Below are 14,807 nucleotides of genomic sequence, written 5' to 3'. Positions count from 1 at the left end.
AAAAAAAATCTAGTTGATGATCAATGACTTACAGGAATATCTGTTTGTGATTACACAAATTAAAATACTATTCATCTAGAAAGGGGAAATGTTAAATTCTCCCAAAAATGTGATTTTCCTGTGTTTTATATACATTTCCACACGGAGGTTGGAATAATACTGTGAAATTGTGAAAATTATGATAATGCCCTTTAAATGTAACAGCTGTTTCTTCCTGTTTTGGTAGGATGGAGATTTGGTCTGCCTGGTGACATCCACAGGCGGGGTAAATTAGTTCAAAACCTGTCTACCAATAACAGCTAATTTCCCCCTCTCTACTCAGACCAACTCCAGACAGTCCTGGCTAAATTCTTGCTTGAGAAATTCCCCTTTGCTATTTTAATTGAAAACAATCACAGTAAGGTACTTAATCATTCGCCTGTTAATACACAGTACTTTCTTTACAAATAGGCATTTTCTTTCTAGAATTATCAAGCACAATATCATCTGCAGCTATGAGATTTACATACGGAAACATAATGGCTGCGATCATGAATAAATACACATGTAAAACATTACAACATAAACTAAACATAGTGCCAGTACTTCAAATGTACATCTTCATAAATAAAAAAAAGAGGACATGCCATGGATATAAAATTCATTATTCCACAAAGCACAGAGGCGAACCAAATTGAGTGAGGAAAAATGTACTGGTGGTTATAGTTATAGTGGACATAGTGGTTGGATTGGTTGTCGTGACTAACATAATAATCACAGTATTCCACATAGTTGTACTGTAAGAGCCTGTTCCTGCCAAGTTGCCATGACATCATTATTACTGTCTATACCGTTACTGTACAATTTCTGCATGGATACAGGTGATTACAAAACAGATGTTCTATTTCTGCCACATATTTACATGAAGATCACAGTAGTCGTAGGCTTGTGTCCCTGGTATGCGTGTCCTCCCCCTTCACCGGGCCTGTTGTAGTAGACCCTCCCATTGGATAGGCTGTGAAAACACCTCTCTCTCCAACCACATTTCATAGCTGTAGTGGAAGTCCTCCGGCAGCTCAACACGCTGGCCCAGAACGCTTTGCAGGCAGTTGTCCACCGGGGCGAACTCGCCGTTCTGGTTCTTGTCGTAGCGACGGCTGTTGAACTTCTCGATGCTCTCCCTCAGGGCGCACTCCTCCGCCTGGAAGTCCCACGGCCGCGCGTCGATATCTGGAGGACAAAAGAACAATTAACAGCAGAGTTTTATTCGCAGGTCTATTAACTTGATGAACAGCACCACATAACCCTTTCCATTGCCTCTGTCGATGTTCTGTTTGGAATACACATGTTATACTGTTGTTAAAGGACAGCTAGACCTCAATAATCAATCAATACAGAGAAAAGAGTCAAGTCTAGGATTGCAATTTTCAGCAGAGGGACTTGAGGGACCAAGGGATCTCTCTCAGTCTATCTGGTCCATTGAGAATAGAACCTGAGACATGTGATGACGGACAGGTCGTCTCTTTTTCTTTGAGGGCCTCTAACCTCTAAACTGGCTCCTGGTTTGGTTACTATGGCAACAGATACCGGCCTAGCTACCGGGCTATCTTACAGTAGTTGGGTGATTGGACTTTCAGTTACGGAGATCCTAATCAAAGGCATATAGTATGTACCTACATTGTTACATTCACATTCAACATCACATTCTGATTCGTTGCATAGCTTTCACATCTCCTACACACCAGTGAATTAAGACTTGACTTCAGGTATGCGTTCAAAACTTTATTTGCATCTTACCGTTGCCATAGGCCCAGTCGTCATTGAGCCTGTGTCGTACTTTCTGGTAGATGGCTGACATGGTCTTCATGTTGCTCTTCCTCCACTGGCGGCCCAGGTACTTGGTCTGGATCTTGAGCAGCTTGAGGACATACAGCTGCATCATGGCCTGTTTGACCTTCAGCGCCCTCTTCAGGATGGGAGCAGACTTGAACACCACCAGCATCTGAGAGAGGAGGAGGTGGTGGAAGGGAAGGACACAGTGCATCTCAAAAGTGTCCCGACAAGTCTGACTTCAAAACGGTCCACTAGCCTGTACACCCTAGGCACTCTTGTAGATCTGAAAGGATCTGATAGGTTCTACAAGTGGGCACTGAATAAGGGACACATTATTCAGGTCTCTCTCACCATGGTCCTGGAGTGTTTCCACTTAGTCAGCTTGTTGAGGATCCTCAGCAGGTTGATGCAGGAGAAGAGATTACGCCAGCAGAACTGATTACGGTCTCCAGCTTCCTACAATCACAGGAAAAAGAAAGGGTTAGGAGAATTGAAACGCCCACAAAGGACACATACTGTATATAACGGCCTACTATTTAGGACGGGGTAGCCAGACACGGCCAGTGTCTAATCACAGCCAACAGATAAGCCCATAGCCAGGTCTTTAACATTCGAACAGTCTGATGTAAACACATGGGTTTGTGATCTGGACTCACCAAGCTCTCAGCCGTGAGCTCAGGCATCTCGTGGACCACACAGTGAGGGAAGTCCAGCACACATATACTACAATGAGAGCACACAGAGATATCACACACACACACAAGATTATTTACAGCCTATCTTTCTGTCAACAGTGGTGTTACACCTGTCATTGAGAGACACATTTTACCATCCACACCTGAACCCCTTGTGTTTTGGCACCTCCACGTCTTTTATGAGCAGGAAACACATACCTGGCAGACGGAAGCCATGCCTTTATGTGGGTGCCGATGCACCTCTGGCACTGTGGCAGAAACTAAGTGGTAGTCAGCGAATCATACCTGTTTTTGGCACTGATGTAAGACAGGATGTTCTGGTTGAAGAACTTGAGGATGAGTGGGATGCAGTTAGCGAACACCAGGTGTTGAGAGACAATCTCAAACTGGGGGGGGGGGGGGGGGGGGGGGGAGAGAGAGAGAGAGAGAGAGAGAGAGAGACAGGAAGTACAAGGTCACTGCAAAGTCACTGACTGTCTTTAGTGCACAGGAACCATGGAGGACCAGATAAAGCACTAAGTCACAATAGCCCTTTAATTCCTAATAAGGAAAAATTCATATTTTATGAGCAGCCTGCGGAGTTCAGGAAAAGACCAATTCCTCCTCTTGTATTCATTCTATGGAATCGTTTACTATCATCAAAAGAATGTTCAAGACCACATTTTATTAGCACAAGTACTATTACTGCTGTATGATTATGAATTCAAAGCATTCCATCGTCCGATTTTTGGGGTGTAAAAGACACTCTGAAATGACAACCCCTCTCCACTCTCACGACGGGGGTTCCAATAAGAGGATTTAGCCAATCTGCGCTCCCTAAAGTTACTCAGCGCTGCGCCACGGCCGTCTAAGAGCCAGCAGGATAGGAGCCATAGGCAGACTCAAACCCTTTCACTCAGCTGGGTTCTGCAGTTGCATTAATACATCTTTGTAACAAGCTTCATTTTGACAGCTGGTAGTAGGAAATAAAAGTGAAAGTAATCATTTTGGGCAGTAGATGGCGCTACTATAATTTTACATCCAGCTATGTTTCATCTATCATCCTTTTAAAAATGGGGAACTAAGCTCCTTGTTCATGTAGGATTTGACAGAATAGTCCTGACCTGCTGCAAGGTATGGGATGCAGCCAGGTATAAGCACACTATTCTCAAAAGAGCAGATGCTCCATTTCTCTGTGAAGAGGATTCACTACCTATCACTAGTGGTGGTGCTGCCAAACAGTAAATATTGAACCAATCCCTTTTTTAAGGGGAGTGATTTTGTGTGCTGAAGAGAGACACACTCGCTCCTCTCAGAGAGAAGCAGTAGTAGGAAGAAGATAAGCTAATCGCCCCCAGAAATCGCAATTATAATCCTTTACAAGAGCAGATTCTGGAGGGAGCTCAGATTTTGCATTTTGGAAGATGTATAGTGCTGCTATGTGCCCATTTCTTGTCTGATGGTATTTCTCCTCTCTCTATTCTGCCTCCCTCTATCCATCGCCTTCTCCTCGTGCGGGGAGACGTATGAACCTTTGACTGTGTGCCTCTCATTCCAGTGCAGGATCTGTCTATAGGCTGCCAGGAGCCAAAGGGGTGGGGGCAGGGAGAGGAGATAAAGAGAGAGAAATGTGGTGGTGAATGTGGAGGGCTGGGAGAAGAGAGAGAGTGGAGGCTGACCTAGTGTGTGAGGGTGTGAAAGGTGTGTGTGTGTGTGTGTGGGGGGAAGACCAGTGATGTAGGGGTTCAAAAAAAAATGTTGGGTAAACTGATCGCCGGGTCGTGGTGAAAAAAGTCATGCTTTCTATACTTTCAATGCATTTTTCTGCAAAAATGGTTAAACTGCGTTTACTTGCCCTCCACTACACCACTGGAAGAGATATGAGAGCGAGAGAGCAGCAGCAGACCTGAAGGGGTGGAGGAGAGGGGGAGAGAGGAAGGGATGGAGAGCAAGAGATAGAGGTGACCTGGTGTGTGAGGCTGGAAAGGTGGGAAACAGAGAAAGAGAGAGAGGTAGAGAGAAAGAAAGACAGAATGTGGTGGTAGGTGGCTTACTTGGTAGATGTGATTGAGTTTCAGGTGCTTGAGCAGCAGGAGCAGAAGTGCAGAGATGGCCTTGACAATGATCTCCTTGTGTCTGTTCACGTCAATACCCAGCTTCATGCTCTGGAGGACCGTGATTCTGCCATCACACACACACACACCTTATGTGATTCATAGCAACAACTTCCCTTGACATGACAAAACTATAGTCATTGACTTTATTTCTGAACAAACTAAATTCATTTCCAACTTAAGCCTGAACCGCAAAGATGACTATGAGGGAACAAGGAGAGGCACAAGGCTATTACACTCACGGCATCTCCTCTGGCAGCACATCAGCCAGTATATTGATGGAGTCCGTCTTGGCCTTGGAGGTAGGTGCTGCAGCCAGCAGCAGCTTCAGAAGGGCAATCTGATAAATACAATGTGGGTTTTTAGCTTTCAACCTCTCAGCTCGGAAACATGACAGGTCTAGACAGCAAATACTTAGTAAAAATCTACAGTGCAGGCATGATTTTCAAGATGCAAAGTAAGACGATGCCATGTGAAGTGTCTTGTTTGAGCAGAATAGAATGGTAGATGTCCTCACCACATACTGAGACAGGTTAGGAAGCATTCCCAGATACAGGATCTCTGTGGGTGTCTCATCCACATCCTCTTCTCCCTGACCAACACAACACAATATGAGTTACACATATACTCATCTTGTTTCCACTCACAAAGCCCTGTTCCAACACTTAGAAAATGAAGGGTCAGATTTCTATTTGACCAGGTTAGTCTCATTGAGATTAAAAATCTATTTTTCAAGAGAGACCCGGCCAAAATGGAAACGAAAAGTTTCATTGCAAAGACGCACTTACAGCATAAACGATAAAGCACGACAGTTAAAAAATATAAAATGTAGACATTGAGCAGACATGATGCTTTGGTAGAGGTGTGTGGTGCAACTAGGAGTCAAAACATTGCCAGCCCCCCAACTTCATTGTCCAGTTTTGTTTTAGCCTAGCGTTAAACTCATTCAAAGAGAGGAGTTCCTGTCACTTCATATAAAGTCAACAGTAAGAAGCGTCACTCACCAGGGTCATGGGGCACTGTTGAAGCTCCTCTTCCCTCTTGATCTGCATCTCGGCTATAGAGACATATTTGTGCTGGAGGGAAATTATGCGTTAGCCTATACTGCACCACAATACGATATAAAGCCCTATGAGAATCAGCGCAAAGCACTTTATTACCACAATCCATTCCGTTCTATTCCACTTCACACTTTTTCAATGAAACTTCAACATGGCGATATACTGTAGTATTTCTGACTATCACTTGTCAGGCAGCACCCGATGTGTAAACAGAAGAGGCTTTTAACGGGCGTTAATTAGACTTCACAGATTGACACACAGAAGGGTGTTCCTCGGTGTAAAGGTGTTTCACAGTCAGTTAAAACACACAATTGATTTCTAAGTGGGATGTCAATGTCCAGGGATATTGACTAGCTGGTCAAATAAACTTCAATACTTCATCGCCAGTGTAACACTCGATCCTGGTGGAGAGAGAGGGATGGAGGTATTGAGAGGAGGAGGAGGAGGAGGAGAGGATAGAGGAGGAATGATAAGACTGATTTCTCTCCTTACCTGTTTAAGGGTCTTCACACTCTCGTGTATGGGTCTAGGAAGACCGACTAGTGTCTCTGTGTCACTAGAAAACAAACATAACACCACTCAGCACAGCAACAGAGAGATAACATTCACTGGCACTGCAATAACTATGACCACACATGACAGTGGACTACACGGAGCGAGCCTTTCAGATGGTACACAGGGATATTGACACTCACTTTCCCAGAGTGAAGCCGATGAACTTGTTCCTGCTGGTTTCCAAGAAGTGCTCGATGTCTTTCTCTCTGTCGAGACACACACACGGACAGACATCTCAAATCACCTGAAGCCTGCTGCCCCTCACTAACCCCCAGTCTGTGATCCACCTTCTCACTGATCACACTACTAGACCTACTGTGTTTCCTAACCTGGCTTCCCGGGCTTGTAGCGATACTATCCAAACAGACTGATCAAAGACATACAGCTGCTAAGCAGATGATGCATCTCATGCTTAAAGCCTCATCAGTCACGCTCGATGCTGCCTCTGTTCGATATTGGGATCTGGAATTCCGCCTCGTGCTAAATTATCTCAGCATTACGCTATGGTTCAAGGTTGCGCACACACACACACACACACACACGTTGGGGTGAATAATGCATGAGTTTACAGATAATGAGTAGAGGATGATAAGAGCTAAGACTGGGTCGGTTCGAGGCCGTCCTTTCCTTGCCTCCCCTGTCGTCCTCTGCCCTCTCGGACTTATCCACATAACTGTGTAGACGGAGGCCATCTTGCGAGGGACCAGGCTGTTACTGTTTGAGTGACTGAGGTGGGTTACTTTGAGTTCTCCTGAACAGAGGGGGCACTATCAGCAGCATGAGTGTGTAGAATAACAAAACTAGAAACCAGTCTGAACTTTTTATTTTGAATGGGGAGTCTCAGCTATATTACACCCATCCAATCCTTTCAGATTTGGAAACACAGAAGGGTTAAGAGTTATGGCAAGGGGCTAGAGGTTTGTTTGGAACTGGGCCTCCCAGTCTTACCTGACTTTGGGGGCCCAGGGCAGACCCTTGGGTAGGGACGCTCTCTCAGTGGGGGGTCTGAGCGGGGGCGGTGGGGGTGGTGGCTGGATGATGACATCACTGTCCAGGGGGTCCACCTCGCCCTCGATGCCACTGTCGGCTTCCTCGCCGTCCTCCTCCTCGTCTCGTGCGTCGTCGTTCTTAAAGGGGTCTCGCTCGTTGTACGTGTCTAGGCTGTCCTGCTTTACCAGGGGCTGGAACCCAGAACAACCAGCAGGGGGCATAAAAGAGGCCGTCCCCTCACACACACAGGGTTAGGCCAAGGCTTCCCACTTCAACCACAAGCAATACTCAGATTTACCAACCGTAAGGCTGCACTCCAAGACAAAAGGTTACATAAACTCCCAGTAAAAAAAACAAACAGAGGAACGTTTGGGCCCGACTCCATATTCAAGTGTTAACCAACATTCCACTTACAACCATATCAGTCATACAACACAAACCCAGTAATCTCATGCCACGTCTATGGATTCAAAGAATGACTGAGGCATCATCAATGCAACAAGCATCAAGCAGAGAGGGGGTTGCATTCAACAGCAGCGAAACGCCAGTGCAATGTAACCTACGGTGGTGTGCTGGTAGCAACTAGTCGTTAGGTGTGTGGTGGTGAGGAGAGCAACAGAGGGGACGGAAGCAGTGTGACCAGCATAGAATTATATGACTCGTATCCCATGAAGAACAAGCCATTTGGCTCTGTGGTGGGAAAGAAGCTGCAGTGAATTGTTGTAAACAGTGATAATATGGAGGGAAAAACAACTCAGTGGAGATCGAGGCTAGAGGAAGGCTCCAGTCATGTGACCTCAATGACCACAGCCAGCCCTGCCTCCGTACCCACCCACCCCATACAGGGCAGAACGCAGTGAAGGAGGAGAAAAAGAAGGGGGGAGAGGAGGAGGAGGGAGAGGAGGAGGACAAGGAGGAGATGGAGGAAGAAGAGGAGAAAGAATACGAGGAAGAGGAGAGAGAGAAGAGGAGACTAAAGAAGTGGAGGAATAGAAGGTGCAAGAACCAGCCTGAGGCAGAGAAAATGCAGAGGGAAAGTGGGTAAAGACCTGCTTCTTGGGAAAGGGACTGTCTCCTTCCAAGCTATCAACAAAGGCACTCTGCAGGGACACACGGAAAAGGAGGGCGGTTGAGAGTCTGGTGAAGTCAGAGCTCTAGTCTAAAAACAGCACAGTGGAGATTAGAGGAAAAAGTTAAAAGAACAAAACGTGTCATTCACTCCGCTGGCAGGGGAACACAGTACACAGCTGGTGTGCACATGGTTCCTAATTCACATTTCCTGCTGCCACAGCCAGGCCAGCAATCAATGCTTGTTAGCCTCACGCACCATGCCCTCTGTGACCGCAGGGTTCAGTTAGGCTCACTGTTAGAGCACATCGGGTGTGTATTCAGTCGAGTCTAACGCAGAGGTGTTGCGCATGTGAAAAGCGCCAGGAACAGTGTGTGAGCAGTATGTGCGTGATAGAAGGTAGAATACGTACCCTGCGGCTGCGGCGTCCTCTCTTGGCCTGCTGTTGCTGCTCGATGAGCTCCATTGCCGAGGCTGGAGGAGAGGCTGCCCTCATGCTCCGGACCACCTTGATGCTGTCCTCAGGCAGGGGGGGCAGGCTCAGCCTCTCTCTGCCTCGAACCTTCATCTCCTGGAGCTCCTCAAAGCCCCCCATGGTGAACTGTAACACAGACACACACAGAGTTTGAGACAGACACATACACACAGAGACAGGTGGACACAGAAAGCCATAGAGATGTCCCTGAGCACACATGCACAGAGCTCTATGCAGACATTGGCAAACCTCGTTTTCCAAGCCTGTCAAATCCACTGTGGAACTAGTCGAGCCTGACACTACCGTAACATTCTAACGTCCTTCTAACGAGAGTTTTGAATGCACAATGGACGATAACATAACGGTTGGATGAAATGTCTCCGTTGCGAAGCGGCCCAGCCTACTAAAGGGACAGGCGATGGTTTTGGTGCTGTAGCTTACTGACCAGGATGGTCTTCCAGAGCAGCAGCAGGACCTTCTTCATGGGAAAGTGTGGAGCGTTCATACTGCAGAACTTGGTCACCATGGTGAAGAGCAGCAGGGCAAATGGCTCTCCGTTGTACAGAGGAGAACCTGAGGTTAGAGGAGAGGAAAGGGTCAACAGCCAGCACACACCTACAGTACACACATGGCGCACACACAAAAACATTTCCTGTATAATTTACAGTAGCTTACTGGCAGCAATTGGCCATAAGTTACTGTACTTTCTTTTACAGTACAGCCATGTACTGTAATCCATTTTATGGTACCAAAAATGTTACTGTAATCTAATTTACAGTACCAAGTCAGTTACTGTAATCTAAATTACAGTACCAATTACAGTATATTTCCGTAATTACCCAGTGGTCTTTGCAAGTTTTCATTTACATTTTGGTCATTTAGCAGGCACTCTTGACATTAGCACCTTGCATTCAACCAAGGTTGAGAAGAAAGAAAAAAAACACAAAGTCATAGCATGTAAAAAGTATCTGTAACCTTTAACTACAAAAATATTTTCAGTAAAGTATACTGGTCTTCAAAATAATTGTAATTAAAACAAGATATCTTATGATATATATTTGACTATTACTGGATAGTGTCAATACATTACTGAGCTATTCAGGGCAACTTGATGCCAGCTTCCTGTAAATGACTCTAATGTCAAAGCAATTAAACACAGTACAATACTGTAAAAGGTGACTAAGAAACTGTAAGAAAGTAATTATTGCAGCAATTTACTGTAATTACAAGGGATTGGAGCACGAAGGTTGGCTGCTAGGCATTTGTATATTACAGCATATTAATGAACACTAGGCGTTTCATATCACTTGCACTTCTAGAGGCCTAATCAAAGGCTTCCAAACGGTCCGTGATTACAGGGAAAAACAAATCAAATGGACATGGTGAAATATTCAACCATTAAAGATCCGCTGCCACTCTGATCTAGTCTAGCAGACACCAGCTCTCGAGCCGTGTCGTCACGTGGGTCACGTCAGCCAGGCTAACGCTGATCTGTTCCCTATATACACACACATTTCATTGTCAGGGAACCACTACCACATATCAGTTCAATTCGTACAGCATTCTCACTAAAGGGCACAACAAATATAGCCTCTTAAAAGACACAACAATACTATGCACCCACTATTGGTCAAAAGGTTTTTCGGCGCTCCAAAAATACAGTATGGTAGTGTTTTAGTAGTGTTTTCTGAATTACAGTCAATTACTGGCAGCAATTGGCCAGTAAATTACTGGCGATTTACAGGACAAGGTTTGAAGAATTCCTTATATACAGTATATTACTGTATTCTGGGGGAGTACAGCATTCTCACTCACCTGTGCAACAAATATAGCCTCTTAGAAGGCACACATTAACATACAGTCTGTTAATGAGCTAGAGACTCTTTCCCCACTTACAACATTAACCCACAATGCACCATAATTAATTCTGTAAAACACATTTAAGGTATTTTACTGTGTATTTCACCGTGTTTTACTGTTGAAATGAAAGAAAAGTCTTACACTGCACACACAAATACACACGTACAAACACACACACACACACAAACCCAGTTCAGTCTTGAAGGCCTCTCTGGCAGTTCTCCACTCTGGCCTGTCATCCTCTGTCTGCAGACGGATGGTCTCCACCATCAGGTACATGATGCTTAGCAAGACCCTAGTGGAACACGAGAGGTCAGAGGTCAGAATGAACAGGTGTATGCATGCATGCATCAAGACAAATAGTCTGTACCAAGGTAGAACAGCTCTCCACTCCAAAAACATGACTGTGTGTCAGTACAGTCATACAATACAATACAGTATGCCTGCCTATGTGTAGTTTGTATGCGTGAATCTGTAAGTGTGTGTGCGCATACTTAATATTGTTGCACACCTTTCCATATGCACTTGCCTAGCTATTGCATCAGCCTAAATAACCCTACAGTAATTATACAACATTAGCGAGGCAGTGTCCGGTGCATTAACGCCTTGATCTAGATGGAAAACAAGCCATAATGGCCTCCATTTTCTACAAGCTATTAGGACGTGTTATTTGGCTTCCCACCTTATTGTCCCTAGAATTTCTAAGCAAACAGCTGGTGGCAGGGCTTTCTCCAAATGAGCTCAATTTTTATGTAATGGTCTGCCAAGCCATGTGAGAGACGCAGACTCAGTCTCAACCTTTAAGTTATTACTGAAGACTCATCTCTTCAGTAGGTCCTATGATTGAGTGTAGTCTGGCCCAGGGGTGTGAAGGTCAACAGCAAGTTACTGGAGAGATGAACCACCCTTGATGTATGTGCCTGGCCGACTCCCTTCTCTCCACTGGGATTCTCTGCCTCTGACCCAAGAGGAGATCTTCGTGGGCTATACTCAGCCTTGTCTCAGGGTAGTAAGTTGGTAGTCTGTTGATATCCCTCTAGTGTTGTGGGGGCTGTGCTTTGTCAAAGTGGATGGGGTTATATCCTGCCCGGTTGGCCCTGTCCAGGGCTATCGTCGGACGGGGGCCAGTGTCCCCTGACCCACCTGTCTCAGTCTCCAGTATCTATCTTGCAATAGTCTATGTACGGGGGGCTAGGGTCAGTCTGTTATATCTGGTATAATTCTCCTGTGGAGAACTTAAATGTACTTAAATGTCCTGTGTACATTTAAGTATGATCCCTCTAAATCGCTCTCTCTCCCTCCTCTCCCAGAGGACCTGAGCCCTAGGATCTTGCCTCAGGACAACCTGGCCTCTTGACTCCTGGCCGTCCCCAGTCCACCTGCTCGTGCTGCTGCTCCAGTTTCAACTGTTCTGCCTGTGGCTAGGGAACCCTGACCTATTCACCGGAAGTGCTACCTTGTCCCGGACCTGCTGTTTTTGACTCTCTCTCGATCTACCGCACCTGCTGTCTCGACCTCTGAATGCTCTGCTATGAAAAGCCAACTGACCCTCTTGAGGTACTGACCTGTTGAATCCTCTACAACCACTGATTATTATTATACCCTGCTGGTCATCGATGAATGTTTGAACATCTTGAAGAACAATTTGGCCTTAAATGGCCATGTACTCTTATAATCTCCACAACCAGAAGAGGACTGGCCACCCCTCAGAGCCTGGTTCCTCTCTAGGTTTCTTCCTAGGTTCCTGTCTTTCTAGGGAGTTTTTCCTAGCCACCATGCTTGCTTTGCTTGCTGTTTGGGGTGTTAGGCTGAGTTTCTGTATAGCACTTTGTGACATCTGCTGATGTAAAAAGGGCTTTATAAATACATTTGATTGATTGATTGATATTAGGACAGATCTGCTCTCATAGCAGATCATTACTGGGGAAGGCACACATAGAGCTGCCTAGATAGAGTGGTAGAGATGCGATGGGAGGAACAGGTAATTATCAGTCTATGGAAGTCAGTGAGGGATTGACACTGGTACACTGGTACTTTAGAGTCTGGGCTGAACTGGTACTTGGGACTCTGGGCTGGTGACGTGTCAAGTGGTTGCTGAAGGAGTAGGGTTAAAGACCTTGGCTTGGCTGATTGGGGGACTGCTGTAAAAAATTGTGCGGTAGAAGGATGCTCACCTGAGTTCTGTGCTGTCCGCCAGAGAGATAGCAGGTTTCCTCACTGCGCTGCTGCAGGCTTGGTTGTTACTGCAAAGGAGAACACAGAAGCAGTTTAGAATACATTCATACAGTACAAATCATACCACACCACAGCTAAACACAACAGACTAGAGATATCGCTAATGTCTAGGACCTGGTCAGGTCATGGGGTCAGGAAGTTCTCATTACCTCTAACTGCAGTGACAAAGACTAGAATGTCGATGGAATGTATAGCGGCCATTTTATGCACAGATCTTATTTGTTTTTGTACATAATGTTTTCCGCAATCGTTTCCTATGACCGAAAAGAGCTTCCGGACATCAGAACAGTGATCAGTAACCTCGATTTGGATGAAGATTCCTACTTCAACGAGTCGGCAGCTCATGACATACTGATTTGATTCTATTGGCGAATGTACAAATCGCTGGAGAACAACGGGACCTGAAGAACTGTAATATGCATCTCGGAAACTTGGCTGAACAAGGACATGGATGACATGAATCTAGGTGGCTTTTCTTTTCTTCTTTAAACATTCATTTTTATTAAAGAGCACATAAAGAAAATGGACCATACATACACAGCTCATCTTTGTTGCCTTTACTAAGGCAATTGGATTAAGCCACACAAAAAACAGAAACAAACAAAAAGCCCATAAATCAGGAACTCTGATCAGACACCTTCATACCTATGCTGCCTCTGTTGCAAGACTGATGTAATTCTCTCCATGTCAGCATGTAGTCCTAACCACATATCTGAGGGTGCATGTTCATTCTTCCAGCATTTTGTTACACATTTCTTTTCTGATGCTAAAAGATGATCTATCAATTTAAGTGGAGAGGATTGGAGTGTATCCACAGGAACAATACCTAGAAGGAGATGACATGGGTCTCGTTGAATAATAATACCTGCGATGTCCTGAATAACATGGAGAATTTCAGACCAAAAAGACTAGATTTTCAGACATTGCCAAAATGTGAGATAAAGTACCTATTTGTCCACACTGCCTCTAACACGTAGCTGCTATTCCTTTTCATCAGGGCTCATTTTTTTAAATTTAGTACTTTGAATTGAAACTACATGTAACCCTTGTTCGGTTACATGCAGTGGCTTTATATAGTGTTTTCCATATGTTCCCCCAGCTCTCCTCTGACATCTGCACCTCTAATTCAACCTGCCATGAGTTCCTAAGATGATCTAAAGAAAATATTGGCATGTTAAGGATACTGTGGTAAAAATTTGAAACGGTTCCAATGTTTTCCCCTTGATAAAGTGATTCAATCTAGGTGCCTTTTCTATGCATCAGCAGGACAGAATGGTAACATCGGGGAAGCTCAAGTGGGGTGGCGTGTCTCTTTGTTAACAACAACAATCTCTAATATTAAAGGACGTCTCGAGGTTCTGCTCATCTGAATTAGAATACCTCGCGATAAACTGTAGACCATACTATTTACCAAGCGAGTTCTTACCTATATTTTTCGTAGATGTCTATTTACCACCACAAACCAAAGCTGGCACTAAAACCGCACTCTATGAGCTGTATAGATCCATAAGTCAACAAGTAAATGCTCATCCAGAGGCGACTTCCGCCGAAGTTGGTCCCTCTCCTTGTTCGGGGCGGCATTCGAAGTCACCGACCTTCTAGCCATCGCGGATTCACTTTTCATTCTCCATTGGTTTCTGTCTCATCTTCCATCAACCTGGTTCCAATTCCACCAATTACATGTTGTGTATTTAACCCTCTGATCCCCCTCATGTCCTTGTCGGTAATTGTTTCTTGTAGTGCTTATGCACGGTATGCTGGTATGTACTGGGTTTTGTTTGACCCATGTATTGTATTGTTCTGTTGACGGTGGTTTATGGATATTAAACGACACCGTCGTAAATCAGTTTTCGCTCTCCTGCGCCTGACTTCACTGCCGCATCTACGCAGCCACTACAGCGGCGCTCCTAGTGCTGGTGATCTCAATGCAGGAAAACTAAAATCCATTTTTACCAGCATGTC

The 14,807-nt window shown here is 45.1% G+C and overlaps 1 protein-coding gene across 9 annotated transcripts in view; it reads right to left on the bottom strand.

Annotated features, from left to right (window-relative positions):
- Nucleotides 1-363: 363 nt before the first annotated feature.
- Nucleotides 364-14,807, bottom strand: part of LOC110500229 (striatin-interacting protein 1 homolog) — a 35,215-nt gene continuing 20,771 nt past the window's right edge. For 3 of the 9 annotated variants that reach the window (XM_021577473.3, XM_090214232.1, XM_021577472.3), the window contains 17 exons: nt 12,785-12,853; nt 10,799-10,905; nt 9,196-9,323; nt 8,688-8,876; nt 8,256-8,306; nt 7,165-7,397; nt 6,357-6,422; nt 6,154-6,217; nt 5,605-5,676; nt 5,118-5,192; nt 4,843-4,940; nt 4,541-4,667; nt 2,793-2,893; nt 2,469-2,535; nt 2,164-2,268; nt 1,777-1,981; nt 364-1,209 (listed from right to left, as the gene is read on the bottom strand). In XM_021577473.3, coding sequence (XP_021433148.3) covers nt 956-1,209; nt 1,777-1,981; nt 2,164-2,268; nt 2,469-2,535; nt 2,793-2,893; nt 4,541-4,667; nt 4,843-4,940; nt 5,118-5,192; nt 5,605-5,676; nt 6,154-6,217; nt 6,357-6,422; nt 7,165-7,397; nt 8,256-8,306; nt 8,688-8,876; nt 9,196-9,323; nt 10,799-10,905; nt 12,785-12,853 — 2,011 coding nt within the window. In that variant the 3' untranslated portion in view covers nt 364-955. Of the gene's footprint in view, nt 1,210-1,776; nt 1,982-2,163; nt 2,269-2,468; nt 2,536-2,792; nt 2,894-4,540; nt 4,668-4,842; nt 4,941-5,117; nt 5,193-5,604; nt 5,677-6,153; nt 6,218-6,356; nt 6,423-7,164; nt 7,398-7,452; nt 8,307-8,687; nt 8,877-9,195; nt 9,324-9,589; nt 9,698-10,798; nt 10,906-12,784; nt 12,854-14,807 lie in introns of those variants that run through there. The other 6 variants (XM_090214231.1, XM_021577474.3, XM_090214233.1 and 3 more) reach the window with 4 other exon arrangements.

Source organism: Oncorhynchus mykiss, chromosome 21, assembly GCF_057628025.1.
Source record: "Oncorhynchus mykiss isolate SJ-2025 chromosome 21, ASM5762802v1, whole genome shotgun sequence".
Taxonomy (NCBI): domain Eukaryota; kingdom Metazoa; phylum Chordata; class Actinopteri; order Salmoniformes; family Salmonidae; genus Oncorhynchus; species Oncorhynchus mykiss.
The sequence above is the reverse complement of the archived record's forward strand: the minus strand, read 5'-3'. Positions and strand labels throughout refer to the sequence as shown.